The 15,576-nt window shown below is 37.6% G+C and overlaps 1 protein-coding gene and 1 long non-coding RNA gene across 2 annotated transcripts in view; one reads left to right on the plus strand and one right to left on the minus strand.

The window, feature by feature from the left end:
• LOC113895621 overlaps positions 1-4,819 on the minus strand; it is a 301,641-nt gene extending 296,822 nt beyond the window's left edge. Inside the window, exon 1 of the long non-coding RNA XR_003511890.1 lies at positions 4,693-4,819. This is a non-coding gene — a long non-coding RNA (uncharacterized LOC113895621). The remainder of the gene's footprint in view (positions 1-4,692) is intronic.
• CCDC192 (coiled-coil domain containing 192) overlaps positions 1-9,867 on the plus strand; it is a 95,193-nt gene extending 85,326 nt beyond the window's left edge. The window contains exon 5 of the mRNA XM_027547019.1: positions 9,604-9,867. Within this exon, the coding sequence (XP_027402820.1) occupies positions 9,604-9,804 (201 nt within the window). The 3' untranslated portion in view covers positions 9,805-9,867. The remainder of the gene's footprint in view (positions 1-9,603) is intronic.
• Positions 9,868-15,576: the final 5,709 nt, after the last annotated feature.

Below are 15,576 nucleotides of genomic sequence, written 5' to 3' on the forward strand. Positions count from 1 at the left end.
TGATCTGGAAAGAGCTTCCGTCTCAGCAAAGGTTTAATACCCCAGTGCATGTTAGCACAGGAGCCAGGCCTTCTGATGGCTTTTCTTTTCACATATCTCTACTGCCAAGCTGTGTACACTGCAGCGTAGCTTCTGAGATCCTCTCACAAAGTTTACTTTCTCCTTAGAAGATTTGTAGGGAGATTCAAGAACTGGTTCAAGGTTAGAGTCCGTGTGTCTTACTTGGAACAGGTGGAAAGACACTTAGGCTCCAGTTTCTCAGCACAAATGAATAGCCCATTGTCTGCACGGTGCCTGTATTTGTCCAAACAGTCTTGCTCTCCATTTTCCGGGATGGCTTTATCCTTTTTTGTTTTCACAAAGTATTTTAAAGCACACACAAGCATACACACACCCTCTGTAGTATCTTTCATTTAACCTCAACATTTCATGTACAATCATACACTAACTGATTTGCATTATTTTAATTTTTTCCCTATTTTGAGTATCTAATGCTGCAAATGTTGTGTGTGGAACTGAATGAAGATTATTTACCTCAAAAATTTTCATGTACATTTATGACATTTCATTTATGTTACATTTTTAAATATGCCATTCTTTCAAAGTCATTTTGCTTGGTCCTTACTCTGTAACTCCAAAATGTAATCAACAAATACTTGGCCAAAGGTCAATAAAACAAAAGTATATGAATTTTAAAATTTCCCTCTTTTTTTCCCTACCTTTTCACTACTTATGTCAATAGCACTTAATTGCTATAGCCCATAACATAGAAAAACACATGTACACATGTACACTGCTTAGAGTTGGGATGATTTTGTTTTTACAAAAATATGATCTTTTATATGTATCACTTTCCAATTATATGTATCATCTTTCTCCTGTTATCAATAAATCATAGGCATCTTTATAATTTTTTAATGATACACTCTTAAACTAGTGAATTTTTCAACAAGAATTATTTTAATCTAAATATATTTAACATTAAAATGTCTCATTATCTTTCATATCATACTTCTCATGCCCTCTGGTCACCATATGGCTGAAATTTTTTCAAACATCCTTTTATCCTCTCTTCCCTATAATACAGGTATATTACATATGTCTATACACACACAAAGTCCAAGCAGGCAAAGTGCTCACACGAACATTAAGTGATGACTAAAGGCTAGTGGTGTACTGGTGAATGTTTACCTAACAGCTCTTGGGAGAGGGGGAGAACCCCAATTTATAGTGTTTGCCTATTTCAGTGTTTTAAATAAGTACTCCCACCTACCTTGGCCCTTTTATGCTGAAATTTAACAACTTGCTCTCTCAAGCCTATGTGAGCTGGCTCCAGAATGCCACTGACAAGGCCACAATGCTAACAGTAGAAGGTGCTGGAACTTCTGTAGGGCAACCTGAGGCTAGTAGAGAGACTCCTCTAAGGACCAGCCTCTTAAGAAATCCAAAAATCTTCTTAGCCCCTTTTCTTGATCCAATTCTACAGGAGGTTAGAGAACTCATCTTTCTAAGGCTTCCACACACCTCTTCTAAACTCCATAAGGATCTTTAATGTGGGATTGGGCAACCAGGTTTCATGGACTTTATGGGTTTATCTCCATTTTACCAATGTTGGAGCTAAAATTTTATCCATGTATCCTGTAGGAAGTCATAAAGCCTACTTCAGAACCTACCGTATCTGGCATCTGTAATTCAGAGTGATAGACAAGAAGGCAACTAGAAAGATTAGGTATCTCTTATATAGTCCTTAAGCCCTCTGGTGTTTAAAGAAGCTTTCCTAATGGCTATTTCCTCCATGGCAGCATAAGTATAACTGCCATAAGAGATTTCACATGCAAAATGGTACCCAGAAACCACAGAGCAGGTGGGCTAGCACAAAATTCAGTCAATTATGAATCATACTATATAAAACTTAATTTTGAAACAACTATACATATTTCCCCAGCTCTACTGGCTATCTTGGTTTCAAAAATGTAAATCAAGGGATAGTTAAGGGAAGATTTAAATAAATTGAAATCTAGAGACAAGTCAATCCCTCTTGGACTCTGGCATTTTCTAAACCACATTTGAATCACTTGTTCTGATGCTTTTCCACTAAGGATAAGAAAATCGCCAGTGCCACTCCAAGGACAATACTGAAAGCATGGTAGGACCCCTCACTTACCACCTAATGTCACCTAATTAAGAAACACTGCAAACTGCTTGTTTCCTTCTCAGAGTGAAAAGTCTTTCACTTTGTTCCTTGGGTACACTGTTTAACTTTTATACCCTGGCCCTATTCAGGTTACATCACCTGCAAAGAAAAAGAAAAAAAAACTTTTCCCATCTGTCATTCCCTTGATGCCCAAACTGCCTATGAGTCTGAGGAAACAGAGAGAAATCAGAGTTAAAAGTTCTGCTTAAGACCTCACTCATTTATTTCCCATGTATTCAAATGGATGCTTATGGTAAGAAATAGCAGTCAACAAAACAGACTAAATCCCTTCATGGAACTTACATTGTAGTGGAGTGATAAAGGCAAAAAAAAAAAAAAAAAACTAGTAAGTGTTTAAAATGTCATATGGTGCAAAATGGCTTACGACAGAAGTGGAGTAAGGGGATTGGGCGGATCCTAGGAGAGGGGGTTATTTTATACACAGCGATAGGGAAAGGTCTCACTGTAAAATGATATCAAAGCAGAAATGAGAGGGAGCGAGGGAATGGCCTCTGGCAAGGTCTGGGGAAGGACACTCCACCAGAGCTCTGGAAAAAGCAAAGCCCACATGCCTAGTTTCAGAGCACAGATTTCTGCAAATGAAGAGCTCTGAAACAGCAAGACGGCCCTCAAGCACGAGGGGCTGCTACAGGGTTAGATGCTCTACCAGGTGCCCAGGGCCCTGAGGCACAGTGAGTGATACCTGGCTTCAGGGTTAGACTATGTCTGTGTTGCGGCCTAGATACCATCTTTGGTGCCAGGCCTCAAGGCAAGATGTCCAGGGAGAAAAGGAACCAGTATCCCTCAATGCTCTTCACGAAGTACCCAAACCCAGAGAAATATCTTGCGTATCAGCTCTGCAAAATTCCAAGCAGAACTGCCCCTCCCCTACCGGTGCCTATGAGGGCATTTGGTGGTTTTTGTACTTGTGCTCTGAATTGTTACCACAGCACTGGTGCAGATGGTAATCCCACCACACAGGTATTTCTCCCACACTTTGTATGAGGAAAGCCTGTCTTTTCACATCTGCGGGTACAGCTGATATTGACAAAGCCTAGGGCTGTTTGCAACCACACCTCTTTCCCCTACCATCTGCCAGGCCTACCTCTGTCAGAAAGAGGCCCTTGCTTTTTATTACTGAGCACAAGTTTGACCCATACGCCCTTGGAAGAGTCCAGAAGCCTCCATATGCCTCCTTGTTAGAATTCACATTTTAATATGTTCTTAAATGTTAAATATGTTCTGCTCCTCTCTCTACTTATTTTCCCAGTTCAGTTCCCCACCCTGAAGATTATTTTACTAGTGAACCAGCCTCCCTCCATCATATGGGTTAAAGGCCAACTTTTCCCCATACTGGCCAATAAATTCTATTCTCAAGTCTTGTTGAGGTCTCTGCCTTACTTCTAAAGCAGCCAGTGAGAACACGATACTCTCTTTGGAAAGAGCCATCCCCAAGGTGCCATTTGTCTCTGACCTCTAGGGTCACCCTGAGAGTCCTTCTTATATGTTCCAAAGAGGTCATAGGATTTCCCCCAATGCTCCTTTATAATCATGTTTCAGAGTTTTTATTAAAATTGGTGAAAGGCTTTCTGTTCCATCTATGCCCACACAAAAGAATCATTATTGATCTGCTCTAATTGCCAACTAGTCAATTTTTTCTATGCTGATGGAAATCATGGGCATTTCCAAAATGCTCAGTCCTCATGCCACCTGGCACACCAGACCAACGAGGTGGTCACATCAGCATGCACTTCCAGCCAACAGCAACATTCCTAACCATGAACATATTCAGGAGAGGAATGAGAGCCAACAGAAGAATTGAGATGTCCGTTACCATCTCTTGCTCTTTGAGAAATTCTAACACCTAAAAGAGCCTATCTTCAGGGACGTGACCAAGGTGGAAAGCTGTGCTTCACCTAAGAAAAAAACTTAGCAGCTGTAGGTTTCTTTGAAACATTAACAATAATATCAACAGCTTCTTTCCTAGGCACTCAAAAGGGAAGGACAGAACAAATAATATAACCTTTAGTTTTGATTGAGAAAAGGACTGGAATTGCTCAATGTCCCATGAAATTTATTTCAATGGATCCTGTTTAAGTGTGCCAGCTGGAAAAAGTATTATTTATGAGAGCAAACAAGTAACTTTCAGAAAGGAAGCCGGAACTGTGAAATAATGTGGAAAATGTTTCTTTCAAAACCCCTGTTCTTAATGTTTTCCTCACTGGGGGTTCATAGAAATTCAACAGGTTTTGTTTGAGCATTTCCAAAACTGTCCACATCTTTCACTGAATGAAGTTCTTTCTGAACACTTTTCTCATGGAATTTCACAGACGCAAGGACAAAGATACAGTTGCCTAGATTTTAGAGAGCATTCATTTCAACACTATCTAAGATCGATCAAGATGAAATCTGTCTGTGTTAAAAAATCAATTGTGATTCATGGAGACGGGAGCCCTGAGTGCTCTATAGAAAGCAGGATCACCGCATAACTCACCCACCTTCTCTCCTCCTGCCCCGCGGGAGATGTTGTCCTCCAGTCAGGGCCACTCTGTCTTGGAAAAGAGAACGTTCAGGAAGTCACACAGCTTCTTATAAAGTAGCTATTTTTCCACCACCTATGTTAAAATAAACAAGGCTGCATTGGTGCCAAATCTTTGAACTCAAACATATTTGTTTCAAGACAAACAATGCAAGTTTTCATTAAAAGGCTTTAAATGGGAGAGGACAAAACTGGATAGTTTTCAAGTCCATGAGCTGACCTTTAAGAGAATCTGGATATCCAGACAGGAATACCACAGTAGAATGGTCCCGCTCTTTGACCAAATTTTGATATTCTTATAAAACTAAAGATTCATTCAGTGTTTGCCTGAAGAACCATGTGAAGGACTAAGAATGCATGGTCATTCAGAAAGGGATTGCTAATAGTACTGCTTCTGTTTTATCTGTTAAGACTTATTCCCAATTTAAAACGAGTATAAAAACAAGTTATCCACAATAGCATCAGAGGAACAGTTCTAAGACGTAGCCCAGAAGCCAGCAGGTCGTATGCGTGGTCTCTCTCCAGAACATAAAGAGTACTGTCTTTGAAATAAACTGTATAGCAAATAAAGCTCTGAGCAGAAACATGTGGTCATCTCATCTGCCATAAATAGTGACTCCCAATGTCAGCAGGACCCTTGGAGGCCATCTGGTTCAAAGCCCATAAGCAGCTGAAATGTCTCAGCAGCACCCCAGTCCTTGAAGCATGGCCAGATATACCCCATCAGGCACACTTCTGGCTCTCAGTGGTTCACCAGCCTTTCAAGTTACAGCTCAGGAGGCCACAGCTCTTCTAGGTTTGGTATACCTAGGTTTCTAAAGGAATAGCCCACAGTCCCTGGTTCTTTTGAAGGCCTCCTGAAGGCCTTCAACCAATCCAAAAGTACAAGCCCTTTCTTCTATTTATTGCCAAAGATATACAGTTTCACACACACTTTCACTTTTATGAAAAACTAAAGATTTTTCTGATAGTTAAATAGAAGATAAGTTAGTACTCATGACCAGTATTTGAGGTTCATAAACTAAACTTGGCACATGCTAGAATTTCAGGAAGAAGGTGTTTTATAAGTATTCAGTCTGTGACAATGTCTGCAATGCTGGAGAGCTGCTGGAATGCCTGTAAACAACCAGTGTGCTGTGTTCTCAGGGCTTCATCAACCTTGTGACTTATCTTCGCTTTGTAATTACAAATTAATGTCAGTTTATCTTCATACTTTTCATTTATTGAGGATTTTCTGGTTCCTGAGGATCATTTGGTTAAAGCTTACTTGGTTATTGTTAGTGAATATTTGCATTATTAGCTTATATCTTTCAAAGAACTACTTATTAGAATATGCACATATTGAAGTTTAAATAGGAATCACCCAAGTCACTAATGCTAGAGAAAATATATACGACCCACACGTCACCGTCTCAATCCACCTCCATGAAATGGCTACTTACATGCACCCTGTTGGTAAGTGTGCTAATTGACTTTGTGCAGACTAAGTGAGTTACAACACACTATCAAGACAAGTGTGATAAAAATACATGTATTATTTTTTGGTTTAGAGGGCACTGTTTAGAGCACATGTATATAAGCTCAGACTACAAATTGTTTCTTTTTTCCTTCTTTGTTATCACTGAGTTCTTTTTAATTGAAAAGGAGAAATAAATAAGTAGATTGACTAGAGATTTTGGCTTTCTCCATCTTCCTTCACTAAAATGGTTTATGATTAAAAGAAAAATGTAAGAACCAGTGCTTTAAATCACAACATACTCTGAAATGTATTAAAGTCAGAGAGATATAAACATGAGCCTTTTATTTTTTACTGGGGCACAGCTGACTCGCCAAAGAAACAATTTTAGCATAAATTAAACTAAACAAGTGACAAATTCTTATCTCCTTTTGGCTGTCCCATGTCCAGTCTGTGTGTTTCTGAACCACAGATAAAATGCACTCTCTGTTTACCTTTTAAGAGTACTTTAAGACTTTAGCCAAAATTTGGCTTTAAGAAAATCTGGAATTTGTGTCTTCAAAAAACAATTGTCTCCAATTCTTCTGTGGTTTGAACCTAGTCATTCTTCTCCTTGCTGAGTTTTGACCCATCATGATCTTGAAATAAATTTTGTAATGCACTTAGAACTAAGTATGTTTTACTAGAAAACAAGAATAAAGACCACATCTCAGGTTTTTCTACCTCCAAGTGTCCTGATGACATCGTGGTGATAATTTTAATATTTTTTTTAAAAAGAATCATGTTTTTTTTACCTTTCTACAGATAATTTGAAGTCAACTATTAAAACATTTATACTTATTTTTAAAATATGATAGATCAAGAGAAAACAGAAATGCTGAGTAACACATCAGTGAAGTGGATGAATTACGCCGCTTAGGTTGGCTCTCCGAGGCCTGTGTTCCAAGGCATTGGCGGTGGAAGAAGCAAAATATGAGGAGGACTGGGCAGGCTTTACAAATTAAGCCCTGAAAATTCCCAGAATGCAGAGCCCTTTCTAGAACACTTGAATTGTGTTTTCATTCCTTCTAGGAAGAGTAAAAGGAGTACAGGTTTTTCCGCAGGCACCAAATACCCATTTGGTCTGTCACGACTCTGAATCTTGGTAGTAAACTTCAAAGGCAGTTTTGAGCACTTTCTTCTAACACCTACTTTTGGAGGGGGGGTGGGATATAACATTCACTGTGTCCTTTGGGAATAAATCCTAAAAAAGAAGAATGTTGCCCTGAAAGTCTCCCCCACTTTAGATATGCTTGATGGCAGCATAGAAAAACTCAGTTTCAGTTTAGAAAATTTTTATCATTCTCATGGTGAATGATTAGCCCAAAGTCTTAGAGCTGTCTGACATTTTCAAACTTTGATTTACATTGGCATGGTTTATTGTCTTTAAATACGGAACCTTTTGTTTCTTAAATATTTAATCAGTATAAAAGTATTAGGCACGGTCAGCAGAAGAACTCTTTGTGCTGCTGTCATTAACACTGGCAACTTCTCCTGCATCGGACACAGCTGTGCAATGTACAAGGACTTTATTGAAATACTGGACCAACATATAAATGTCAAAACAATAAAGGAGCTCTTTCCTCCAACTTGATCTAATCTGTCAGTAACTTCCTACTCCTTTGGAGTAGTCCTAATAGTTTCTGTAAAAGAAAAACAAGAGGCATACATATACCTGGACTCTCCCTGTGTAAAATCTTTGACCAAGCTCAAGGATTTCCCACCCGTTATTTGCTAACAATTTGCAGGTCTGATTCGTTATTTTAAAAATCTCTATCTAATGTTTTAAGGAAATTTATTCTTCACTTTTGATGCATGTACTCTGGGGGAAAAAGCTAGACTTCTTTTGAATAATTAGAAACCATTGGGAAGAATACATTACACTTGAGAAGAGCAGTGCGTCGTGGTGCTTACTTGTTTGTTCTTTTATTAAGTAACAGGAATGGACAAAAGAGTCAATGTTGTGATCCGTTTGGAATCAGAACCATTAAACTTTCTTCCCTGTCACCACACTGTCCTTGAGACTTGCATGAGGAATAAGGAATAATAAGGAAGAAGACTCCTTATGGGAATACCTTAATTCTCATAAGGAAATAAGATAAATGTTCCTTTGCTTCCCTGATGGCTCAGGGTTCAATGTGGGAGACCAGGGTTCAATCCCTAGGTTGGGAAGATCCCCTGAAAAAGGGAATGGCAACCCACTCTAGTATTCTTACCTGGAGAATTCCTTGGACAGAGGAGCCTGGAAGGCCCCAGTCCATGGGGTCACAAAGAGTTGGACAGAACTGAGTGATTAACACTTTCACTTCGCATAAGATAACCTCTGGATTTTTCAAGCACATTTGAGTAATCTGTTACACTTCTAACAAACAAAAAGACAAAACAAGGGGTCCGTCAGAAATAGTGTGAATTTTGTTTTCTCATTACTTTTTATCTGTTCATTTAATAAATACGTATTCATCATCAGTTATGTGCCAGGCTCTGTGTTCACAGAAGAGTGAATAGCATAAAGATTGCCTCTGTCCTCTGGCACTCTCAGACTGGTGGATGACTGAATCAAGTTAAAAGGCATTTGCAAAGCAGCATGACCCCTAAGGTAGGGGTAAATACACCTCTTCATGACAATACCTGACAAGAGTCCTTAACTGAGGCTGGGAGAAGGTGAGGGGTTTTCCTAGAAGAAATGACATATAAATTGAGACCCAAAATACGCATAAGAGTACAGGTGAGCGAGACTATCAAGCAAAGGGAAATAACGTTCATTTATTAAAAAATGAGCACAGGCATATTTTGGAATAGAAAGATGTCCAGAAATAAGTCTAACAAGGTAAGTATGGCTAAGAGCAGATGGCAGCCACTGAATGGTTGTAGATATAATCAAGTTGGTATTTTAGAAATGTCAAACTGAGGGCAATGTAGAAAATGAACTGGAGAGGATGGACCCAGGATACGTACTGCAGGAACCTGGGTCAAAGGTGATGGAGACGTTTCTGTGGATGGAAACAACAGGAAAGGAAAAAGGAAGGTCGACTGTGAGAACTGGCGACATGCAGAGGGAACGGGGAGAACCCTATCAGATGCAAAAGCTTGAGGATGGAGTGGAAGGTGAGTGACATTCCCAGAGGGATGAAGCTAATGAAGAATAGGTGGGGGAAAGAGAATCAATTTCATTTTGAATACACTGCCTTTGATTTGCCTAGGGGGCATGATAAGTACACTTGGTTAGAAGTAAGTTGAAACTGCAGATCTGAAGTGAAAAGTGAGAGAAGGGTGGGTTGGAAAAGTCTCAAGTGCAAATCAAGCGAATAAAATGGGAAATTTAGATTCTCCTGCACATGGTTTTTTTTGTTTGTTTTTTTTGGTTTTTTTTTTCAGAATTGTTTTATGGTAGCTAACTTCATAAACATTTTCTGGAGTCTACAAAGAAGAAAACGCAAACTACCTCCCACCTTTGTTCTTCAAATATGTGTGACAGCACTACAAATTCTAAAGCGTTTATTTATTTTTAACATCGTTGCTGGAAACCAAAAAGAAGACATAGGAAGGAACAAAAGAAATTGCTGGAGGAGGAGCTAGGTGAAGAATAGCAAACACCATGAAAATGTATTTTTAAAATTATCAAAGTAAAAATTGTCCAATTTCTTAAAATATCTGCAATAAAAATTAGATTAATGAAGAAATACACTGTTTTACTGGGTTTTTATTTTTAGTTTTTTTAAAGGTTATTTTACTTCTCAGATAAATAAGCTCCAGAATCAGGGCTTTGTGTCTTTGTTGATTTCTATGTTGTTGCTGTTGTCCTTGTTCAATTGCTAAGTCGCGTCTGAGTCTTTGTGACCCCGTGGACTGGGGCCTGCCAGGCTCCACTGATTTCTATAGCGGCATTACATACTCTTGAATATAGTTGCAGTCTGGTTTCCCCAGCCGTAACCCCCGCAACTGTATACTGATGGCAGAATAGACATCGACAAGGATCTCTGGCAAGTGAGAAAACATCCTGGTGGTTTTACCAGGCAGGAAGGGAAAAAAGTGTACATTTTTGCAACAAATTATCCATTTCCCTGGGAAAAAAATCTGAAGTGGAACCAAAAAAAATGTGAATTCCTATTTCTTATCTACCTTTTATTTATATCAAATTTATCTCTCAGACTGTTTTTTTTTTTTTTTTTACATTCTATATAGCAAAGAAATAAAAACAGCAAAATGCTCACATTCAAGAAATATTCAGTTGCCTTTTCAGCCTCTAGAAAACAAAGGTTTCCTCTAGTGTGCTGTTGTGTTTTGTCTTGTTAATTTTTTGTCAATGGATACATTCTTGTCCTTCCCAGGCCTCAAAGACTAGCAATGAAACTGAACTCTGGCAGGGATTTCCACTAATTACTGTGGAGACTGAAGAAAAGGAATTATTACTCTGGTATTAGTTTGCTAAGGTTGCCATAACAAAATACTTCGGACTGGGTGGCTTAGATAACAGAAAGGTATTTTCTCATACTTCTGGAGGCTAAAAGTCCCAAATCAAGGTGTTGGCAGGGTTGCTTTCTCTTGAGATCTTCCAGGCTCGAAGACAGCTATCTTCTTGCTGCGTCTTCATGGCTCTTCTTTTTTACGAGCGCACGTTGTTCTGAGGACGTCAGTCACACAGAGTTAGGGGCCACACTAAAGATCTCATTTTACCTTCATTACCTCTTTAAAGACCTTATCTCCAAATATAAAAGGCTACATATTGAGGGTTAAGACATCAACATATGAACTTCTGGTGGGGAGAGACAATTCAGCCCATATCACCAAGCTCAAATTCGTAGGGTCAGAGGGTTTGGGAGGCAAAGGAAACGGACACTGCTTCCCCCTACTCCTATGACTTTATAATCCACAAATGAACTTAAAAAAAATTATTCTTTATGGAAAAGTAAAAATTTTAAGTTATCTAAATATAGAATGCTAAATGATAGTTTAAGAATGTAGTTTGGCAACCCACAGAAATCATAATTGAGTATCTGTTAATCCACTGTTTTTAGTAAACTCACCTAGCAAGCCTGGCTCAAAGGCAAAACCTCCAGGGCTGCTGAGTTGTTTACAATTAATTCTGAGGGATGTCACGTCTAAATTTGTACAAGCTGACATGCGTGTTTTTTTTTTTCTTTTTTGTAAAAGGGCTAGAGGTTTTCTAAATCTAATTTGACAGTTTGGAAAATAAATCCTAATAGCAAAATGAATGTTTTTCCCCTAAAACCTCAATTATTTCTTCTGTCTCAAAGTTTTTGTATTTATGCTGTCAAAAATTAATACTGTATTTTTTAAAGTTCATAAGCATTTAGCACTAACTGTAGTAAAAAAAAAAAGAAATGAATTTAAAATCAAATCTGTAATTATAAAAATGAATCATGCTTTAGAATACTGTATGTGTATGTATTCACACATATATGCCTACGTATACATATATAGATGGGGAAACAGTGGAAACAGTGTCAGACTTTATTTTTCTGGGCTCCAAAATCACTGCAGATGGTGACTGCAGCCATGAAATTAAAAGACGCTTACTCCTTGGAAGGAAAGTTATGACCGACCTAGATAGCGTATTCAAAAGCAGAGACATTACTTTGCCAACAAAGGTTCGTCTAGTCAAGGCTATGGTTTTTCCTGTGGTCATGTATGGATGTGAGAGTTGGACTGTGAAGAAAGCTGAGCGCTGAAGAATTGATGCTTTTGAACTGTGGTGTTGGAGAAGACTACTGACAGTCCCTTGGACTGCAAGGAGATCCAACCAGTCCATTCTGAAGGAGATCAGTCCTGGGTATTCTTTGGAAGGAATGATGCTAAAGCTGAAACTCCAGTACTTTGGCTACCTCATGCGAAGAGTTGACTTTTGGAAAAGACTCTGACGCTGGGAGGGATTGGGGGCAAGAGGAGAAGGGGACGACAGAGGATGAGATGGCTGGATGGCATCACCGACTCGATGGATGTGAGTCTGAGTGAACTCCGGGAGATGGTGATGGACAGGGAGGCCTGGTGTGCTGCAATTCATGGGGTCGCAAAGAGTCGGACATGACTGAGCAACTGAACTGAACTGAACTGTTACATATATTAATACAACTCCAATTATAAAATTAGCAAACATTGCATGTGACATCTTTATAGGGTCTGAGTTTTCTCACATAACTTTACTACCATCAAAATCAACACTCGTATGCATGGGTTTTTTCAGATAGTTGTTATTAGGAAATCAGATAATGACAAAAAGGAAGTGATTTCTTGAGGTCTTAATCACTGAATGTAACATACTGATTTTTAGGAGTCATTAAAATAGTAACTATATAAAAGTAATTCCTAATGGTAGAATTTCAAATATTATGACATAGTGGTAGAAACTATATCCTTGATATTCTTTGTCAGACAGTGACACTGTCAAACTTCAAGGTTTTTTTTTTTTTTTTTTTTAATATTTATCTTCATTAAAAAAAAAAAAAGATTGAAGTAGTAAAAATGGGCATTATCAAATAAGAAGAAACTTATTCCACCTTAGAATCAACTCCCTTAGCAGACTTTTGGGTAAAGAAGTAACCAGAAGTGAAAACAAAGGACAATGACCCAGGACTTTGCACATTTAAAGAAGACATATCATGCAGGAACTCTCCCAAGCGGCTGTGAAGATGTTGAAATGTTGGGTTACAACAATCCCCCCATCCCATTTTAAAAAACCTTGAATATATAGTCCAAATTGGAACTAAAAAAAGAAAGAGGAAATTTTCAGATGTCAGGTGTGCAGTATAACTCAAAGTGAAAGTGCTGAGCTGAAGCTGATCCCAAAAAGCTCAATAGAAATTAGGAACAAGTTATCAATAAATGGCTGAAGACTTGGATTACTTGCAGAAGATAAACTAGACCATAGGACTCTGGGAGCAGAGTTAGAATTGAACCTTCATGTGTAAAGCTAGGGGTCAGGAAAGTCTGTTTCACAAATGAAACAGAAACAAGAAATTTCTGGAATAACTAGGAGGAAGTTTCTATCCACAGTTGTATGTTGAAATATAATCAGACACAAGAAATTGAAAACCTAAGCTTGCTCTGTTCATGGATAGAGGTCTGACTATGTGTGATACACAAAGCCCTATATCCCCAAGCTGGGAAATTAACATTAAAAATCCATCAAAGACTAATGCAAATGGGACTACCACAGAGATAAACTGCAAGAAAGAAGAGATTATAACATGATGACTACGCTGAATAAAGAGTGAATTGGCAAACAAATGGAGGATTTGCATAGCATTCTGGGAAAGGAGATAATGAAGTAATTTTAAAAGGACTTCAAATTATTTATAATGTTCAAAAAGGAAAGGAAGGAAAACATAAAACAAAGGCAAGGTGGTATGAAAAAGAATAAGAAGATCTGAAAAATCACCTAACAGAAATTCTAGAAAGAAAAAATATAGTAATTAAAATTTTTAAAAGCTTAAAAGAACAAATTTAACATTAGATTAACAGAGAGAGATAAGTGAATTGGAAGAGAGAAGATTCTCTCGGATCACACAGAATCCAGCACAGAGGGATAAATAAATGAAAAAATATGAAAGAGAATTTAAGACATATGGAAGAAAAAGAATGAGACGGTCTCAGAATACTGACAGAGAATAGAGGAGAAGAAATATTCAAATAATGAATGTGAATATTCTTGTATATAAGAAACATAGCTCCAAATTGAAGAATTTAATCAAGTTTCCAGTAGAAAAAATGTAAGTAAATTCACATACAGGTACATTGTAGTAAAATGTCAAACAGTAATAATGTAACAACAAAATTCTGTAAAGCAATTATCCTTCAATTAAAAAATAAATACATTTTTTTTTAAAGTAATAATGTAACCTTTTGATGATCAATGCCAAAAAAAGAGAAAATCTTAAAAATCCACCAGAGAGAAAAGATATATGCCTGTAAAGAAACAAACTGATGGCAGACTTCTCATCAACAACGAGTATTGGCAAGAGACAATGGGAAAGAGTCTTCCTAGGGCTGAGACAATAATATTCATCCCCAAACTCCATACACAACTAAACTATCACTCAGATCAAAGTGGAATAAAATAATTAGATAAATGGAGCCAGAAAGATTACACTGTCTTCTCATGGAAAGAATTTCTAGTATTTGTCATCAAGCAGGAAATTGAACCAATATAGCATAGTAGCTGGATGCAAAAATTAGTGGCAAGCAAAAAAAAATAAGTAACAGATTTCAGCAAATATAATTTAGTGTTGACTATTTTGAAATGTTTTTAAATAGATTCAGTTAGAGAGCTTTAAAAGTGAGGTAAGATCCCACTATACCCTCCCCAGAATGCCTAAAATGTAAGCAAGTAATAATATTAGGTATTGGCAAGGATAAGGAGTAACTAGAACACTTAACCACTTGTGTGGGCAGGTAAATTAACACAGTAACTCTGAAAACTGAACTTGGGCATATTTTGTCACCTAGCTATTCTATTCTGTTGGAACATTTCCAACATAAATGAAAATTTAACCAGAAGAAATATACTAGAGTGTTTACACAATCTCTATTTATAATATCTCCAATGTAAACTACCCCTAAATCCATAAGAGAATGGATAAAAATCATTTATATATTCATACAACAAAATATTAACAGCAAGAATAATGAGCAAAATTAAGCCACCATACAATGATACACATGAGCCTCACAAACATAATCTTGAGTTAAATAAACCAGTCATGAAAAGGACATCCTGTGTGATTAGGTTTAGTTACAGTATAAAATAAGATAAAAATCAATTTATGATGTCAGAAATTCAAATAGTAGTTACCTACGAAGAGCCAGAAAGAAGGTATGAGGTGAGTTTCTAGAGTGCTGATGTTATTATATATCTCAAGCTAGAGGCTGATTATTTACATGGATGTATTCAGTTTGTAAAACTTCACTGAGCAACACACTAATGATATGCATGCTTTTCTGCACATAATATGCTGCAAAAACCAGAAAAAAAACAAACAAACAAAACTAAAGGAGAGGTGCCCCTACAGATTACTTATTAATTAGAAATGGGGAAAAATGAGATTTACAATGGTGCTATCTGGAAAACACCACCCTGGTCAAGTGATCCAGCCTAGCGTTATTAGGACATTCACAGGACAACATGTTATTATATGCCTCCTGATAAGAGGTATAAAACATAAAGAAACACAAGCTGGAATCAAGATTGCTGGGAGAAATATCAATAACCTCAGATATGCAGATGACACCACCCTTATGGCAGAAAGTGAAGAGGAACTCAAAAGCCTCTTGATGAAAGTGAAAGTGGAGAGTGAAAAAGTTGGCTTAAAGCTCAACATTCAGAAAACGAAG

This window comes from Bos indicus x Bos taurus, chromosome 7 (assembly GCF_003369695.1).
Source record: "Bos indicus x Bos taurus breed Angus x Brahman F1 hybrid chromosome 7, Bos_hybrid_MaternalHap_v2.0, whole genome shotgun sequence".
Taxonomy (NCBI): Eukaryota; Metazoa; Chordata; class Mammalia; order Artiodactyla; family Bovidae; genus Bos; species Bos indicus x Bos taurus.